General features: G+C 36.6%; 2 protein-coding genes across 4 annotated transcripts; one reads left to right on the forward strand and one right to left on the reverse strand.

Moving 5' to 3' along the window:
* Nucleotides 1-654: 654 nt before the first annotated feature.
* Nucleotides 655-8,816, reverse strand: LOC104897435 (GCN5-related N-acetyltransferase 5, chloroplastic). Its single transcript, XM_010684309.4, has 6 exons — nt 7,987-8,816; nt 5,458-5,767; nt 4,712-4,756; nt 1,931-2,169; nt 1,576-1,611; nt 655-1,475 (listed from the first exon to the last, which is right to left on the reverse strand). The coding sequence occupies exons 1-3, from the start codon at nt 8,667-8,669 to the stop codon at nt 4,724-4,726; spliced, it is 1,026 nt and encodes a 341-aa protein (XP_010682611.2). The 5' UTR covers nt 8,670-8,816; the 3' UTR covers nt 655-1,475; nt 1,576-1,611; nt 1,931-2,169; nt 4,712-4,723.
* LOC104897436 (probable serine/threonine-protein kinase PBL28) lies at nt 1,285-4,530 on the forward strand. Of its 3 annotated transcripts, none has more exons than XR_007275179.2 (7): nt 1,285-1,425; nt 1,564-1,748; nt 1,990-2,188; nt 2,267-2,424; nt 2,505-2,609; nt 3,898-4,016; nt 4,096-4,126. XR_007275179.2 is itself a non-coding variant. In XM_010684311.4 (7 exons), exons 1-7 carry the CDS (start codon nt 1,356-1,358, stop codon nt 4,330-4,332), a joined length of 1,077 nt encoding a protein of 358 aa, XP_010682613.1. In that variant the 5' UTR covers nt 1,285-1,355; the 3' UTR covers nt 4,333-4,530. The 3 variants fall into 3 exon arrangements, 2 of the variants coding, with proteins under 2 accessions (XP_010682613.1, XP_048502311.1); XM_010684311.4 differs by having other exon boundaries at nt 3,894-4,016; nt 4,096-4,530; XM_048646354.1 differs by having other exon boundaries at nt 1,356-1,452; nt 3,894-4,016; nt 4,096-4,530.
* Nucleotides 8,817-14,670: the final 5,854 nt, after the last annotated feature.

Raw genomic sequence — 14,670 nt, forward strand, 5'->3', positions numbered from 1 at the left:
TTGTAATAACGAGGAAAATATATTTATTATAAATATAATAATGGCGGATTGAAAGTTAAAGTATGATTATACGTTATTTTGTCACTTGTACAATTATTTTAGGTTAAGTTATGTGTTTCCTTGTCTTGTACATTTGATCGGGACAAATTATATGTGCATACAGATATCATTTACATCAATATAATAGCTTAAATAAAGTACTTTAAAAGTTGATGATCTTATAAATACATCTATTAGGATTTTTAGTAATTACCGCATAAACCTAAAATGCTCCTAATTTATATGAACTATTTCATCTGCATTGGAAATATGGAATCGTTTATCCATCATTTCTCTCCTCCCTACTGTATACTTTCAAGAAACAGATCATCTAAAATGTGCTAAAACAAACAAAAAAGAATTAAAATAAAAAATAGTTAAAAATAAATTTTAAAGAATTCTTGCAGGAGATATCTAGTTTCTGTACCATAGTCAGAAAAGCACTAAAACAAACGTGTGGCCCAACAATATCCTAATGTACCAACCTAATCTCACATCAAAATTACAAAATCAAAACTATAAAAATATATGAAAAAGCTTTCTTAAGCAAGTCTACACGCCACGTGGCATTATGTCTTTAGTTGTAAGTTTGTAACATTTCATGTCATCACCATATATTAAAAATTAATAATAATATGTTTCGTACGAAATTCGATTACATGATCTCAAGTTAATATAGAAAAGTTCTAACCAATAAACTATGCAACATTAGATGCTATTCTTTTGACATGAACATATTAATAACCCGGAGCATCGCCCGGATCGTCCGGGGCTAATAACTAGTTTAAAGTTAATGATTGCAGCTAAAAGGAACAGTTTATAAAGACACAGAAACAGTAGAAACCATACAAATTATGGAAGGAAATAATGAGTAGACAAATTCTAAATAATTTTGCATGAAAGGGCCATTTCAACAGCCCTAAACATCTTTTCACTCTTCCAAGAGTATCAGTTGGAAGAAAAAGAAAGAAAAGATAAAAATGAAAGAGACTTATGCAGATCCTTAGACTCCTGCTTTTCCTTTTCCTTAAAGTACTCTCTATCTTTCTTTCTCTAAAATCTCTAGGTTGTTGGAAGGTTAGTGTAATGGAGTATATTTCAAATCAAGTTTTTACTTCCTCTCTATGTACTCTTCTTAAGGATTCTACAACTCATACTTGCATATTTTAGTTGTCTTACAGTGCATGTATAACAGTAAAAAAAAAAAACAGAAGAGAAAAGGTTTACATATGTTTGCTTTGATCTAATCAAAGCTCGTTACGACAAATCAGCGCGCTTTATTCTACACGAGTAACGACTAACTAGAGTTCCAAATAATGCCCTTTGGTTTTGTTTCAGCATGGAACAAACGGAGAAGGAGCAAGTCTCAGGATCAGGGTGAACCCTGTAATATATACATTCTTGCTTTTCATTGTCCATTTTTAGGCTATATGAAACTGGAAAACAAGAGGTTTTATCAATTACTGATTGAAAAAGGTATATGTTAATCATGAAATTTATCATTAAATGTACAACTTTTTTCAGGGATTTACAAACCTGCAGAATTCTGGCAACTTGAGGAGCAGAACCCACCTGCAAAAAGACGCCAAGGATCATCTGTTTACACCCTCAAGGAGATGGAAGAAGCAACAAAATCATTCAGTGATGATAATTTCATTGGAAAAGGAGGTTTCGGACGGGTATACAAGGGCACTCTTCGATCACGAGAGGTATGGTTTCGAAAGCACAACCTTTTCTTTTCTTTGCAAAGACTGGTTGGCTCAAATTGTATAAGCTATTTAAGCAAAAGCATAGGATTCAATTTGAACTTCACCATCTAGTCTTTTAGAAGGTTCACTCTTATGGAAAGAAATTAAACTGAAAAAAGATGATATTACAAAATAAAGATTACCATCAAAATCTCATCAAGCTTCGAGCTGAATGAATGCTGCTGCTTTGTGGACCCTGCAGATTGTAGCAATCAAGAAAATGGAGCTTCCCCCTCTTAAAAAAGCAGAAGGCGAGCGTGAATTTCGAGTGGAAGTTGATATTTTAAGCAGGCTGGACCATCCAAATCTGGTTTCCTTAATCGGGTATTGTGCCGATGGAAAGCAGAGATTCCTTGTATATGAATACATGCAGAATGGCAACCTACAGGACCACTTAAACAGTGAGTTTATCTGGAAGAGATATCATTTCACAAAAGGTCCTTATTACTTGATTTAATCAAACAAATTGTTTGAAATAGGTGAAAACAAGATGGATTGGTCGAAAAGGCTTAAAGTAGCACTCGGGGCAGCAAGGGGGCTTGCTTATCTGCATTCAAGTTCAGCAGTTGGGATTCCTATTGTCCACAGAGATCTCAAGTCCACCAATATTCTTTTAAGCACCAACTTTGATGCAAAGGTAAAAAAACTAAAGGCACAAAGCCGTGTTTTCTGGTACTACTAAGCAGTTTATTGACCAGGTCTGTGGCTGTTACACAGATATCAGATTTCGGACTAGCAAAGTTGATGCCAGAGGGACAAGAGACTTATGCAACCGCTCATGTACTTGGCACTTTTGGCTACTTCGATCCCGAGTATACATCGGTATGCTTTTAGTTTTCATTGAATTGCTTGTTTCCTTCTACTGCATATTACATATAAGAATCAAGCCGAAGTTACGAACTTTCTATCTCACACCTAAATTACATGCAAGTATTTGTACTTTCAACTTTCCTCCCTCGTTTTCCAGTTTCTCCTTTTTTTTTTCTTGGTAAGGGTGATTTCATGGAAGGTCAAGTCAATTACCAGAATTCAGATGATAATCTAACTGCATGAATCTTGTCTACTTTTAAAAGAAACAACACCCTCGTGACCACAGACGGACAGACCTAGTACCCACTCTAAGTTTCTTAACAGCAGGATGTATAAGTGAAAAGTAATAATCTTAACGGGTGATGGACTCTACATTCTAGTTACAAATAACAAGAACCAAAACATCCTAGAGGTTGTTGATGGACCTTTGACAAGCGTCCAAGAGCCAGATACCGTGATGCAGCTACTCCAAGCCAATCTTAGGTACAATTTAAGTAAAAAGGCAACAACAGTACAGCACTATCAACACATTCTAAAAATCTTGGTCACATTCAGATAGGTGTATTTCTGATCATGCGCCAAATACTACTTTAACAACTATTTGAACTGCAAATTACCATCTTTCTGAGGAACCCCTGCCACTCCACCCCCACTTCCCATTCCTGCACTACAAACGGAAAGCAAGAAGGAAATAGAAGAGAGAGAGGGATATTCCTCATGATAAGCTAAGAGAGAACCGGTCACATTAGTTTGGGCATGTGAGACGTCAGAGTAGATGATGCACCGGTAAGGCTAGTGGAGAGTTGTGATGATAGAGATATAAAAGATGAGTAGAGTAGAGGATGTCAAAATTATGTGATGAAATTCAGTCGCAGTAGATATAGCACTTGACAGAAGGAAATAGAGACGGGGGTCATCATCTATGACTCTACGTGGATGACCACCAGAGAACTAGAATTTGGCCTCATGAAACTGACTTTATCCTACTGGCATTAAGGCTTGGACGCTTGATTATTGTTGTATAGAAAGGCCAAAAGACCAATTTGTGTGAATTTTGTTTTGAAACCAGGTCTCAGGTTCAAATGACAGGAAGCTTTGATAAAAATCATCATAGATATTGAATTTACATTTTCTAGTCAAAAATTAAAAAACTATGGACTACATTCTGTCCTTAAAAAGTTTAATTGCTCTTTATTGGAATGATAGGTCCTCTTTCATATGCTTCATTGTCTAGCTAGAAATTAATCACATCAATTGAAAAAAAAAATTCCTAATGAGATGCTATACTGGTGACAGACAGGAAGACTGACTATACAAAGTGATGTATACGCATTCGGGGTAGTGCTTCTTGAGCTTTTGACAGGACGCTCTGCGATTAATCTAAACCAGGGACCAACAGATCAAAACCTTGTATTACAGGTATGTTACAGTTGTAAAAGATTATATGTAAGTCCATGGATGTGCACTGACAAAAGACACCTAAATAAAAATATTTCAGGCCAGGAACATGTTGAATGACCGGAAGAAGCTGCGAAAAATTATAGATCCTGAGCTGCCAAGGAACTCTTACACGATGGAATCAATAGCTATGTTTGCAAATTTAGCATCACGTTGCGTACGGATTGATAGTTCTGAAAGACCAACCATGTCAGAGTGTGTTAGAGAACTCCAACTAATTTTTCATACAAATTCCAAAGGCTTAGGCATGGCTCTACATACCCTCCGGATGATCTGAATGGCAACAAGGAACTCTAATAGTCGTTCAAATCACTCATAACATCAGGCAAAATTCCTTAAAACTATAAGATGTTGGTTGTCTTAGTCACTAGTAATTCATTTTGTTTATCCCGCAAAAAAGAGGGAAAAGCTTTTGCTCTGTTCGTGTTTGTTGGTGTGGGTATAAAAGTTTACAAGTCTTCTTTTAGTATTTTTACTACAATTGTGTTGAGTTTATTAGTGAAACTGAAATACTGAATAATCTGCACAGTTCCAGCAATATCTCTCTTATAAACCCAGCCCAGAAGTAACATCTATATTTCCAAGGGTAATAGGAAAGAAACAATATATATATACACATACAGATTGTAATTGCAGTAAATTAAGAGTAAACTCACTGAAAGCTGGAATCATTCATCCATATCAAGAGAGCTCTGCAAAACCTAAAGTGCAATAGAAGTCAGTCAATGGTCTTTTAGAGAATTATTATATTTGAAAATTGCAAGTATATATAAAATTTGTGTGATATAATGCAACGCAATTCAGTAACCAGTATCACAAATCTACATCACCAGAGGGATAAATCCAAATTGGTTAGCTAGTCATCAACCTAACCAATATAAGTGCTTGTTTGCAAAGGATTGCAAATAATGTTTTAAGGGTGGCATATATTAAAGAAGAAACATATCCTAGTCAGACTAAGAAAAAGGAGTAATCAATCCTTATTTGACTTCTTTATGATGGAAATAAAATCTTCCTCAAGGTGGAGATAAAAATATACTTTGATCATACAATCATGCTATTTAATTCATGGCAATGAAAACAATTAGTTTAGGTTATATCCATAAGATGAGAAGACGACTGAATCAAATTGTATGTCTCATCAGTCCTCACTGTCCTGATTGTTAAGAGTAAGACGAAATTTCATAATAAAGTCCACCTCATGAAGAACATGTTAAAGTTGAGGTTAACTATGAGGAAATTGAACATGTAAAAAAGCTTATTTGCACAGACTTGAGCACATGCACAGGCACACACAAGTCCTCATCTGGTGGTATGTGTGTGTGTTTGAGAGGGGGAAGAAAAAGCAAGGGCAATATTATTCCTGATAATCCAATTTCCTAATTCAATAGAGTAACACTACCTCATCAAACACTAATGATTCTGAGTCTCTCCCATCTATTGAAGATGATGTTTCTTCTTCATCCCTAACAATGACCGTCTCCAAGGGCTTGCTCAAAGCAGGAAGCTCCTTGCACATCAAGTGTTTCCGTCTCTGCAGGGTGAGCAGGACCAGAAAACTGTCTGTCTTCACAATGGCATACCCTGCCTTCTTATACATGCTTAATGGTGCTGAATCAATCATTCTGCAATGTAAGTAGACATCTCTCGAGGAACTCAATTTAGATACAAGTTCCTCACTTGCCTTCAGAAGATGCCAACCAATGCCCCTCCTGAAATATAAAACAATTTCCCTTCATGCCTAACTCGAGCAATCATAAACGATAAGCATTAACCCTTTATACCAGCATAGAAATGTAAGCAACTCAATTTCAATGATATCTCAGACACTAGCTAGTTTATGATAGTTTCTCAAACATTACAGATTCGAGCATCCAACAATAGATGGTTAATTTCTTGTTGAATCCTTAGGTTAAAAAGAAAGTAATCCAAGTAATTACATGCATAGATGTAAATCTATATGCTTTCTTTTGATAAACATTTTTAGCTAGTATTATCAGTAAAAAAATTGTGATCGCCTTATAGAGAGGAATTACAGCAAGTGAAGCAACTCGCCAACTCCATATGGTTGAGAACTCTAAGATAGAGCATGTGTAGCATACTTGGAAATCTAAGCCAGTATCAGTTCAACACATCTGGACCCTGCTGCCACACTAAAGAAAATCTGCGTTTACGGCAAGCAGTCCAGCAGTAAATCCCCACAGAAGATTGAATGCAGGAAAAATGTCAGCAAGCTACGAAGATCATCAATATTTGTGTTACTATGCTTATCTAAGAGAAATTTGGTCAGAGCTATGTCTTTTAGCTTACATTTCATTCCCGAATGATAATTTTGGGTGAGATAGGGAATGATACTCAGGAGATAATCAAAGGCAAAAGCTCATATAGTCAAGGCTCTTCTTGCTGGTTGTATGGTATGCCAGGATTGCAATAATATTTTATAAAGGAAGAAAACCTCATTATATTGTTCAGGAGATATTTCTTCATATGCAGGGAAGGTTCATTGCAAGAGAAATGATAAAACTTTCCTGTCGAATAATATAATTTGCAACGTTGATTCCCTATTGCAGTCAATCATCAATTGGAGCTTACAGTACTTTGGACTCATAAGGTGTCTGCTATGCCAGGCAAACATATTGTATTTTATAACATTCCATAGATTAAGAAATTTTATTACTACTCCAACCTTTCGAGGAAGAAAAATATATCAGCAATTCAGCATCTCACATACAGGCACCTTCCACTCAGATACACATTACATTACAATGCAGAGAAAGCAGCAGTATGATGATTATGATCATCAGGAAAAATAATAGTAAAGGTAACAGGACAGAGATGTGGGACATGAACCACAGGAAAGATCATTTTCCACCTTGTTTTCCACCCAAGGGAAAAGTTCATAGCGACTCCCAAGATAATCAAACTCAGAATTCACTGGGAACCCCCAATTCTAACTTAACTTTTCAGGAGAACTAAAGTTGGCTTTAACATGCTTTTAGATTTTCTAGTGATGTATTATAACAACACTCAAGTTATATAACTCCCCCCCCCCCCCCCCCCACCACCAAAAAAAAAAAAGGAAACAAAACCAGGACCTAGCCAAGGAAGGTGGGGTGCCTCATTGAGGAACCTCCAACTGCTTTTATATTGTTACAACTATGAAAACAGACTTATGTGTGGGCAATAATGCAATAGCCATTTCCCGTCATCAGACTGCCAGACTAAAACTCTTGCAACGTATCAGCAAGCACACCAATGACTAAAACCATAAGCAATTTGCATTGGCAAATTTCATAAGCGGTCCTAGTTGATAGTATTTCTATCACCATCGAGTAAACCATTCCTATGCTAATACAAATAAATATATATTTTGCATAGAAAAGAAAATTCAATAAGATTATGTTCATCGGTCTCGAATAATTAACCTGGCAACAACAATGTTAAAATCAGTGTCCAAAAAAAAATTCAAGCAACTAATTCACAAAATATCTTACACCAAACAAAAAGATATAATATAGCTGCATACACAGTAACCAAATTTCTACCAAATTGCACACTATAAACTCCTTCACACCCAAGTTCCAAATCCTAAGAAAAGCAATTTTTCCATTTTTCGGGGGCATTCGTCACTCCAAAAAGGATAATGGTAACCCCACCATTAACCACTTCTAGTGAATCTATGAAAGAAAGTTCTCGAAACGGGTTCCGAGTTGGATCATGGACCATTACCTTCATTATTGATTTACCTTTTCAGAGCAGCAGGCATTAAGTACGATTAGTATTGGAAATGAACGGAGAAGTGGTGGAACGTCCACAAAATCATAAACTTTACCAACATTTTCATGAAATCAAAATTGAATAAGCATTCAACACTCAACAAGAATATATATCTCAAAAAAGAATAGGCAAGATATCAAGAAAAGAATTTCACCTTCTAAGGCTCTCCTTCACAGACATGTTACATATGTAAGGGGAATTCTTAGGTGGGGTTGGTGTAGGAGGTGAAGCATTAGCACCCTTCTTATCAAAAGACACCTCCACTGTCCCAGCCAACTCTTCTTCTCTTCCTTCACCATTAAAATCACAATCAACATCCCCTTTTTCCTCTCTAAAAAACCCAATAAGTGTAGCACAATGAGGCATTAAACCCCTCCTCTCAATCAAATACTGCTTAATCAAATAACCCAACAAAGTCAGGTACATTTTACTCATATTAGGCAAAAACATGGACTCAGCAAATGATACAGCTAACAAATCAACAGTTATATCCAATTCAAAGTCCTTCATTACTCTAATACTCAAATACCCAGATGGTAATTTACAAGAATAAGTGAAATTTTCAAGGAATTCAAGCTTTTGGAGCTCTTGATTGGTTAAAAAACACCCAATTCTTGGTGGGTTTTGGGTGTTATAGTCAATTGGAGATGAAGGATGGTCAGATGAGTGAGATGTGGAGAAAGAAGTAAATGGGGAGTTAAAGTTGGAAAAATTGAATCTTTTTTGAGAAGATAAAGAGAAAGATTGAAGCTTTAATTTGGAAGAGGGTTTGTGTTGAAAAGTGAAGTGGTGGTTGTGGGAATCAAGAGAAGGGAGGAGAAAGAGTGTGGCTGCCATTGCTAGGAGGATATGGAACAACAAGCTGATGAAGTTTTTGAGTTTGGAAGTTGTGTGTGTTGGAGACACTAACAGTGATAAACTGGTACGAGAATTGGTGGATCCAGAGTTGATAAGACTTCACACTAATTGGATAATTGATGCTTGCACTTTCATTTGGGGAAAATTTTCAATCATATTGTAGAGAATTGGCTAATTACTCTCCTTGATGTACAAAAATCGTCATTAAGTGGTATTATCGTGAATGAGATGTCACTTATATTAAGTCGTAGGGGTTATATATTTAGTCGTTATGCACATCTTGTGTTTCGATCCTCATTAAAAACATTTTACATTTTGGGAGAGGGTTTCCCCTTACCACCCCCACTCTCAAAGTGACTGCTCGTGGCTTAGGCCTTAGGATATGGGTGTCTCCAATCTCGTGATCGAAGGCGGTAATCTTATGGTAATAAACATCCTTCTTGGCCTATGTTAATGCACTTAGAAATCCAACTCATAATTGACATATTCATCATGACAACTTCGTGTTCAACTCAGTCTCCTTTACTTACTGTTAGAAATCGGTAAAGGGTAACAAAGATGATTACTATGAATGATGAATCTTCTAGGCGTGTGTAGACACTTTCCCAAAAGTGATATTCCGACCCTATACGAAGCACGGGTTGCACGGAATTCAAATTCGAGATACAAAGAAGAACAACAAGAGTCACGCTCGTATGAATCTTGTTAAAATGAGAATAAGTTTTTGTGATTTTTGTGTTTGATGATCAATCTAGAGAGAGACTTAAGAGAAGTGCCTTTGAGAGAATAATGTTCTGAAAAAACTCCCTCATTCACCTGTGGTGAAAGCCACAATTACACATCCAACAAAAGAAACCGTCAAACCGTTCATTATCGCACAAAACCACGAAGAAAACAGGTTCCTGTCGCGAGCCGCGACAGAGCTCGCGAGTCGTGAGCGAGCCTGTCGCGAGTCGCGACAGTGGTCGCGAGTCGAGACCAATGGTCTGCCCAGCCTCATGTATTTCTCGTTCATCGCGAGCTGAGGCTGTTGTTGCAAGTCGCGTGCAATAACCTGCCACTCCTTATGATTTCTTCATTGTTTACTCTACCATAAACAATCTATGTGTATACTTAACGTAACTTGAACAACGACACCATAACCATGTAATTCAAGTTATACGTTTCATGAATTCAATCAACCAAATACTCTAAATTATCCAACAATCCTCCCCCATTTAGAGTATTCTAAAAGATAATAAGCACTAAACACATCAAAACAAACATCTCATGCGTAAATGAAAGTGTATAAAACTTGAACTTTCATATAGTAAAGTACACATTCCAAGTATCCGTATCCAATTGGTGTCGATAACGATTGAACCAATTTCAATACATAATGGAAACCCGAAGATACTATACACACAAGATAAATTTACTTAAACTCATTATAAACCGACACATAAAGCCTTGTGTCCATATCTATTCATAAGTGTATCAAAGCTATGCCCCATTAGCTCCTTGAAGCGGCTAAACTTCACACTTACATAGGTAGATCTCTAAAATACATGCTACTGTGAAAAGCATAAACAAGAGACCTATTAAGTTATACAACCTCCTTATACAACACAGTTATAGAACTATAAACTTAGGATGAATAAATTCTACAATCATCTAAATGAAGAAATTAATCTTATTGAACTTAAGACCCAACGTCATATTGGGCGTTAAGTTAAGATTCCCTCATTCGTGATTCTCGAGGGGCTCCAATCCTAAACCGATTGCCATCCTCTTTACATTATCTCTAGCCAAGGCCTTTGTAAAACAATCCGCTAGATTATACGTTGTACGTACATAGTCAACAGTGATTACACTATCCTTGATAAGTCCTTGGATGTAGCTATGCCGCACACCAATGTGTCTTGACTTACCATTATAGACTTGACTATATGCTCTTGCCAAAGCAGCATCGTTATCACAATGAATCGCTATGGGCGATATCGGTTTTGGCAACAAAGGAATCTCAATCATGAGATTCTTCAACCACTCCGCCTCTTTGCTTGCGGAAGACAAAGCATAATTCCGAAGTCATGGAGGAATCCGCTATGCAAGTTTGTTTCTTGGAAGCCCAAGATATAGCACCTCCCCAAGTAGAAATACCCATCCACTTGTAGAAGAGTGATCCTCTTTATTAGAGATCCAACTTGCATCCGAATACCCTTCTAAAACCGAAGGATATCCACTGTAGGATAAACCATAGTCCTTGGTTTTTCCTAAATACCTTAAACCGACGAATAGCTTGCCAATGTTTACACTAGGATTACTAGTATACCTACTAATTTGCCTACCGCAAATGCGATATCCGGCCTAGTACTCGTCATGCATACATCAAACATCCAATCACCCTTGAATACTCAAGTTGAGATACAGCACTACCTCATTAGGATTAATTTCTCACTAGGGTCCATTGGAGTTGACACAAAAGACAACCACTAACATCGAATTTCTTAAGAACCTTTTCGATGTAGTGAGATTGAGACAAACTCAATTTACCTTTGCTTCTTTTAATTCTAATTCCTAGAATGACATCCGCCTCCCCCAAATCTTTCATTGAGAACTTAGACGATAGAAAAGATTTAGTCCATTCAACTTGGGATAAATCAGTTCCAAAAATTAGCATGTCATCTACATATAAGCAAATCATCAAACCATGACCATTGTCATCAAATTTGCTATATACACACTTGTCTGAATTGTTCAATTTGAATCCGTTAGACAACACTACCTCATCAAATTTTTGATGCCATTGCTTAGGTGCTTGTTTTAGCCCATACAAAGATCTAATTAGTTTGCAAACTTTTGTTCTTGACCTTTGACAGCAAATCCAACCGATTGTCTCATGTAAACCTCCTCATCTAATTCCCCATACAAGAACGCGGTCTTGACGTCCATTTGATGGATCACAAGATTATGAATTGTCGCGCAACTGCAATTAATAATCTTATAGTGGAGATTCGAGCTACAGGTGCATATGTATCGAAATAATCGATACCCGGCTTTTGAGAAAAGCCTTGTGCCACTAACCGGGCTTTGAACTTGTCAATAGTTCCATCGATTTTCATTTTCTTCTTGAAAATCCATTTGCACCCTATTGGTTTACATTTAGGAGGTAGGTCCGCTAAAACCCATGTGTTATTCCCCGATTGAGTCCATTTCATCATCAATAGCTTCTTCCAAAATGAAGCATCTTGAGATTGCATGGCCTCATCATATGTTAAAGGATCCCCTTCCACATTATAGACATATGGAAATTTAGTCAAAACACTATCTCTTGATCCTTCAACCAAATATACATGAAAATCCGGGCCAAAAGATTTCTCTTTCCTAACCCGTTTACTTCTCCTTGGTTGAGTTGATGTAGATGCAACATTTTCATCTAGAATTTGTTCATCTAACTCATGATCATCATTTTGATCAATCTCTTGAATTTCGGTACTTGGAGTTATATCCTTTGGTCTAGGAACCGATGAATATCTATTTTCATCAAAAATTGCATCTCTTGACTCCACAATAGTGTGAACCGACCAAAAGTCGTTTTGTTCTATAACATAGAACCTATAGGATTTGCTATGAGCACATATCCTATAAAGATGCATTCAACTCCTCTTTCACCTAACTTTTTACGTTTAGGTTCCGGCACTTTCACTATTGCCCTACATCCCCAAACTCTAATGTAACTTAGATTTGGTTTTCTTTTGTACCATAATTCATAAGGGTCTTTGTTCTTTTTCATAGGAACACGATTCAAGATGTAACAAGCGTTAAAACCGCTTCACCCCAAAAACCATCACTCAAACCCGAGTAGGATAACATAGAATTTACCATTTCTTGTAAAGTTCTATTTTTTCTTTCCGCTACACCATTTTGTTGTGGTGTATAAGCCGCGGTTGTTTCATGTATTATTCCTAAAGCTTGGAAATAACTAGGATTATGAAATTCACCACCTCTATCGGTTCTAAACCGTTTAACCTTGTCACTTAGTTGCAATTCTACTTCATTTTTATAGATCTCAAATTTTTCTAGGGCTTCATCTTTAGTAGACAATAAATACATAACAAAATCGTGAATGATCATCAATAAAGTTATATATATTTTTGTTTCCTAAAGAAGGTGTACTATGAAAATCACAAAGATCACTATGTACAAATCAAGCAATTTAGTATCTCTTTCCACATTATTAGGGAAAGAACACCTAGTTATTTTGGTAAGCATGCATGTTCTACATACACTTCTCAATACTTGGATCAAAAGAAGGAATTAAATCATCCTCAGCCATAGAATATAATTTTCTATAATTAACATGACCAAGTATTAAATGCCAAAGAGAAGAATTATCATTAATAACACACACATTGTTACTAAAGCATTTGAAATGCTAGTTTAAACATACCATTACAAAATAACCAAGTCCAACAAACAAACCACCCTTAGATAATATAAACTTGTCTGACTCAAAGACCATTTTAAAACCTATACGATTCAAGATAGCTCCAGACACTAAATTACGTCTAAGTTCCGGTGCAAATACAACATCTCTTAACACTAGATATTTTCCGGAGCTAAAGACCAACTCTACTTGTCCTACTCCAAGAACTTGAGCTGTAGAGTCATTTCCCATGTATAGAACTTCTCCATTGTCCACCTCCTTGAAGGTTTTGAATGAAGACCGCTCCTTGCACACATGCCTTGAAGCTCCTGAATCGATATACCATGAACAATCATCTTGTACACAAAAGATTTCAGAAATCATACACATATAATTCAAACTTGAATTACATGAAAGTTGTGCACAAGTACCTTGTTTGGCTTGGGATTGGCTAGACTCGCCTTTCCCTCCACCTTGTTCATTCTTTTTGTTCATCTTCCTCTTCCAAAGGAAGCAATCCTTCTTGAAGTGTCCGGGCTTGCCACACTCCCAACAACCACGTTGTTGAACAACTCCACCATTCTTAGGCTTCTTAAAGTTGTTGCCTTAATTTGGTGAAATTATTAGCCCTATTCTTAGGATTTGAGTCATTGAACTTTCCATACTCCACCATGTTAATGGTAGAAGAATTAGGATTTACCTCCTTTTGTCCATATTAAACCCGAATGCCCTCTTCAATCCGAAGATGAGCACCCAATTGTTCCACATTTATATCATCTTTCCTATGTTTAAGAGTATTTCTAACATTCTTCCAACTAGGTGGTAATTTGTCAATTATTGAAGATACAATAAATGTTTCATCCATACTAATATTATATTGTTTAAAACTTCCTAAAATCCTTTGAATTTCATGGAGTTGCTCCATCACAGGCCTTGATTCATTCATCTTAAAGTTATTAAAGTTGCTAACTAAAAACTTCTTACTAGATGCATCTTCGGCCATGTATTTTGACTCAAGGTCATTCCAAAGCTGTAACACCCCCAAAATCCATACACGTCTAATGTTACGTCGCATCGACTTTGGGAGTGTTACCGCCGCGATGGGACGCAAGGCATAATTAGAAATACGGTAACTCAAATTCATTGTCTCAAAACCAAATTGCAGCGGAATAGAAAATGTAAATACAACTCGGGAATCATAGTTGACCCCTCTTTATTCAAACTCAAACCATGTAACAATGTTCTATAAAATTCAGTAATACTCAAACCAAAAGTTAACTTCAAACTACAGTCTAGCCCCTTATGCTTGATATCATGCAGCAGCACCAGCTCACCTAGTCTGCTCCCATTGAAGTGTCAATAGTTCATCACAGGACAACAAACACATAATACACACAGAGTCAGCTATGCTGAGTACGTAATGAACCATTGAAACTATATGAACATAAATGATGCATACATTACAACTGCTATATGAACCTACGTTATCTCACATCCTTTAATCTTTCATTATTTGGCATCGAACGGGCACCGTCATCTTACTAGAATCATACGGGCTACTGAATCCTTAATAGA

Source organism: Beta vulgaris, chromosome 6 (assembly GCF_026745355.1).
Source record: "Beta vulgaris subsp. vulgaris cultivar EL10 chromosome 6, EL10.2, whole genome shotgun sequence".
Lineage (NCBI taxonomy): Eukaryota > Viridiplantae > Streptophyta > Magnoliopsida > Caryophyllales > Amaranthaceae > Beta > Beta vulgaris.

Coding starts and splice junctions, on each gene's coding strand:
- LOC104897436 (XM_048646354.1), top strand. CDS start 1,356: ATGCCCTTTGGTTTTGTTTCAGCATGGAACAAACGGAGAAGGAGCAAG. Junction 2,189..2,266: donor CCTACAGGACCACTTAAACA/GTGAGTTTATCT, acceptor TGTTTGAAATAG/GTGAAAACAAGATGGATTGG. Junction 4,017..4,095: donor ATCAAAACCTTGTATTACAG/GTATGTTACAGT, acceptor AAAATATTTCAG/GCCAGGAACATGTTGAATGA.
- LOC104897435 (XM_010684309.4), bottom strand. CDS start 8,669: ATGGCAGCCACACTCTTTCTCCTCCCTTCTCTTGATTCCCACAACCAC. Junction 5,768..7,986: donor GTGAAGGAGAGCCTTAGAAG/GTGAAATTCTTT, acceptor TTTATATTTCAG/GAGGGGCATTGGTTGGCATC. Junction 4,757..5,457: donor AATCATTAGTGTTTGATGAG/GTAGTGTTACTC, acceptor ATTGCACTTTAG/GTTTTGCAGAGCTCTCTTGA.